This window comes from Myotis davidii, unplaced genomic scaffold (genome assembly GCF_000327345.1).
Source record: "Myotis davidii unplaced genomic scaffold, ASM32734v1 scaffold1107, whole genome shotgun sequence".
In the NCBI taxonomy this organism is placed as follows: domain Eukaryota; kingdom Metazoa; phylum Chordata; class Mammalia; order Chiroptera; family Vespertilionidae; genus Myotis; species Myotis davidii.
The window spans coordinates 197,929-201,747 of record NW_006300016.1 but is presented as its reverse complement, the minus strand read 5'-3'; the positions used below and the strand labels follow the sequence as shown (position 1 = coordinate 201,747).

Genomic DNA, 3,819 nt, shown 5'->3' with positions numbered 1-3,819 from the left:
GGGGAGGGTCCCCTCAGCCTGGTCTGCGCCCTCTCGCAATCTGGGACCCCTCAGGGGATGTCCACCTGCTGGTGCAGGCTCACTCCCCGGGGGATCAGGCCTAAGCTGTCAGTCAGACATCCCTCTGGCAGCCTATGAGCCCTCCTGCCACTGCCACTGTACTTGCAGCCATCAGTCCAGCTTGTGGCTGAGCAGAGCTCCCCCTGTGGGAGAGCACTGACAACCAGGGGGCAGCTCCTGCATTGAGCGTCTGCTCCCTGGTGATCAGTGTGTGTCATAGTGACTAGTCATTCCCAGTTGTTCTGCTGTTAGGATCAATATTACCCTTTTATTATATAGGACTAGCCACAAATGAATTATATTTGCTTCATATCCTCAAAAACATGGGTATTGTAAAACTAGTTTTAACCTTTCTGGTGCATTTGAAGTGGTACCTCAATGCACTTTTAGTTTGCATTTTCCTCATGATTAATGAAGTTGACTCCCTGGTCATATATTTATAGACCATGTTGATAGTCTTTTCTTTCAATTACCATTTACATTCAGTGTTATTTTGTATTAGTTTCAGGTGGACAGCACAGTGGCTGGACAGTACTGGTTTTCATAGTGCCTATACCAATCTGCATTTCATCAACTGTGTGTGACTGTTCCCTTTTCTCCACATTCTCACCAATACATATCTTACTTTAAAAAAAATATTTTCCTACCAGGTGTGAGGTGATATTGCAGTGTGGTTTTGGTTTGCTCTATATGAAAAGGCATTAGAAATGATGGTGAATTGAGAATTATGAACCCTGTTGATTATTACTTGCTTTGACCATAAATACCAGCCACATTTTGGGGGAGGCAGGTTTATTTCATCATCAGTTTGTATTTTCTTGATGTAATGGACAGAACTTTGTTAATTTGTTACTTTTCGTTATTATTTATATACTGTTAACTTTTTTGTCTGGATTTAACAATTATAAATAATTTGTAAACATTGCTCCTAAAATTGGAATATGTTCCAGTACCCAATGTATAAATAACATTGGTGTAAAAATATAGAGAAGGAATCAGGGATTATCTAATTTAGCAAAATGTCATTAGTTAATATTTGATGATTCTTATTTTGAAACTCATACAAGTTGTATTAGCTTCCTAGGTCTGCCATAACAAGTACCATAAACTGAGTGGCTTACGACAACGTAAGTTTATTGCCTCACAGTTTTGGAGGCTAGAAGATTGAAATCAAGGTTTCAGGAGGACCATGCTTCTTCTGAGACCAGTAAGGGAGAATCTTTCCTGCCTCTTCTGGCTTCTGGTACTTGCATGCAACCCTTGGTGTTCCTTGCCTTATGGATGCATCGCTCCAATCTCCACCTCCACTGTCATCTGGCTATCTTCTCATGTGTCTTCATATCATCTTCATATAGGGACAGCAGTCATACTGGATTAAGGGCCACCCTACTCCAGTATGACCTCATTTTAACTAACAACATTTGTGACAACCCGATTTCTAAGTAAAGTCACACTCGGAAGTATTGGGAATTCGGACTTCAATTTATCTTTTTGCAGCATGCAATTAAACACATACCAGGAAATAGTAATCAAGTTTATAAAGTTAACATTGAATAAGTTTATGAACAAGGTTACTAGCTTTGTTTTTCTTTCTAGGTTTATCATTCAGAACTTTCCTTTAACTAATCCTTCACATGAAACCTTAGAATTGCAAGTAAGAAACAGTAATCCTGATCATTTCTTCCTGGATTCTCAGAAATTCCAGGTAAGTATATAATCAGAAAGCCAAGTGTCCTATCACTACCAGAACATCTTCCAATTCTGTTTTTGGGACACTGTGGGATATTAGCATTTCAATTAATGAGGTTTCAAATGTCTAAAATTTAAAAATGGAATTTCTATAAATATATATCCCCGACTTTAATTTATCAAAAAAATATAATGTTCATATACATTTTTGAAATTATATATGCCAGATTCGTGTTCATTATCACTGAATTCTAAATAAATTGTGCTTTATTTATTACCAAATTGGTAACCAGTTTTTGCGGTAGATTATCAATAATGTGATTTTGACTCAACAGTCATGCTGTGTTTCCAGGATCCCGAAAGGCCAGTTCCTTTCCAGCATACCACCCCTCCCCCACTTCCAGATAGTGCTGACAGCTCTTCCCCTCTCCTTTCTCTGCCCCATTTTCCCATTCCTTGGTCCCTGGAAGAGAGTAGAGCCTCTCAATGAGCCTCAATCACTTTTTTTCCTCCCCGACTAACAAAATAGATCTGAAGGTTCACCAAGAGTATCTACATTTGCAAAGAATATATCAAATATGTCAGTGAATGTCAAAACCATGCTTTCAGGTAAGTTTCAAAATAATCATTGCAATAGATTATTCTCTTCAGAGGACCTCAGAGTGAATCATGAAGCCCTACTAAGTAGCTATGGTATTTAAATAAAGGCTTTTATTATTTGCCTTTAAATAATTGTTTAAAAATCTGTAATGTGATTTTTTAATCTATATCATAATACCTATCTCTCATCAATTACTGGTTGCCAACTAACGCTATCATGATGCGAAATTAGTAATTAACTGTCATAATGTGTCACATTAGATATCACTATTATTTTGCTAAATTTGATATATATGATAATCTTTAAAAAGTTATGTTAAAACATACACACTTATATTACTTAATACTGTATTTTCCATAAATTAAAATGGAATGGAATGTTCAGGATATAATTGAAAAATAACAAATTTCTTATTAGAAAGTGCTTTTTGTTGTTGTTGTTTGTTTTTTTAATCCTCACCCAAGGATATGTTTATTGATTTTAGAGAGAGTGTAAGTGGATGAGAGAGAGAGGGGGCTGGGAAATATTGATGTGAGAGAGAAACATTGATTGGTAGTCTTCAGTATGCCGCAGTCCAATCCACAACCTAGGTAGTAGTATGTGCCCTGACCAGGAATCAGCCCAGCAACCTTTTGGTGTATGGGACAATGCTACAACCAACTGAACCACTGGGCCAGGGCGAAAGTGGTGTTTTTATATCCTTTATATCACTACTTGTACAGAAGGATGTAAATTGTGGTACAAAGGAAAACAAATACAACATATTGCAGATGCCAACTTTATTACATAATGCAGAATATGGACTCTGCTTCAATATTTCCAACTGTCTTTCTATTTCATTAATTTTTATTTTTATACATTTATCAAATATTAAGTATGAAACAACTAATTTCAGTGTTAGGAAATGACCCAAAAATATACTTATAAATTTACCAAAAATAATATTGTAGAACAAATTAGGAGAACACATGAATGTTAATGGTAGTAGATGGAAAGAATATATGTACATAGAACTTCACTTATGGTTTAGTTGCATAGTACTCATGTTTACACAAGTAGGGATCTTAAAATATTGATTATAGCCCATAAATGCTTTAATAAATAAGCATAGATTGATTACCAATGCAAATAATGATATAAAAAGCTTGCTTTCCTCCAACGATATATTATGATTTTTTTTAAAGATATAAAAGTTGAAAGAATAATACAACGCTCAAACTTATACCTTCTACTTTGTTTCTTATATTAATGGTTTACCATATTTCTCTCTTCTTTCTCTTATATTTCTTTTTTTTTCTTTTACTCTCATTTAAATTGGACATTTTCCATTTAATTTTATTTTTTAACTAGAGGCCCGGTGCACAAAAATTTGTGCACTCAGGGGAAGAGGGGGGGGTCCCTCAGCCCGGCCTGTGCCCTTTCACAGTCTGGGACCCCTCGGGAGATAACGACCTGCTGGCTTAGGCCTG

General features: G+C 36.2%; 1 protein-coding gene across 1 annotated transcript in view; it reads left to right on the top strand.

Moving 5' to 3' along the window:
* The window catches only part of CFAP47 (cilia and flagella associated protein 47), a 458,234-nt gene that overhangs the window by 380,286 nt on the left and 74,129 nt on the right, over positions 1-3,819 (top strand). The window contains 1 exon segment of the mRNA XM_015571970.1: positions 1,657-1,765. Within this exon segment, the coding sequence (XP_015427456.1) occupies positions 1,657-1,765 (109 nt within the window).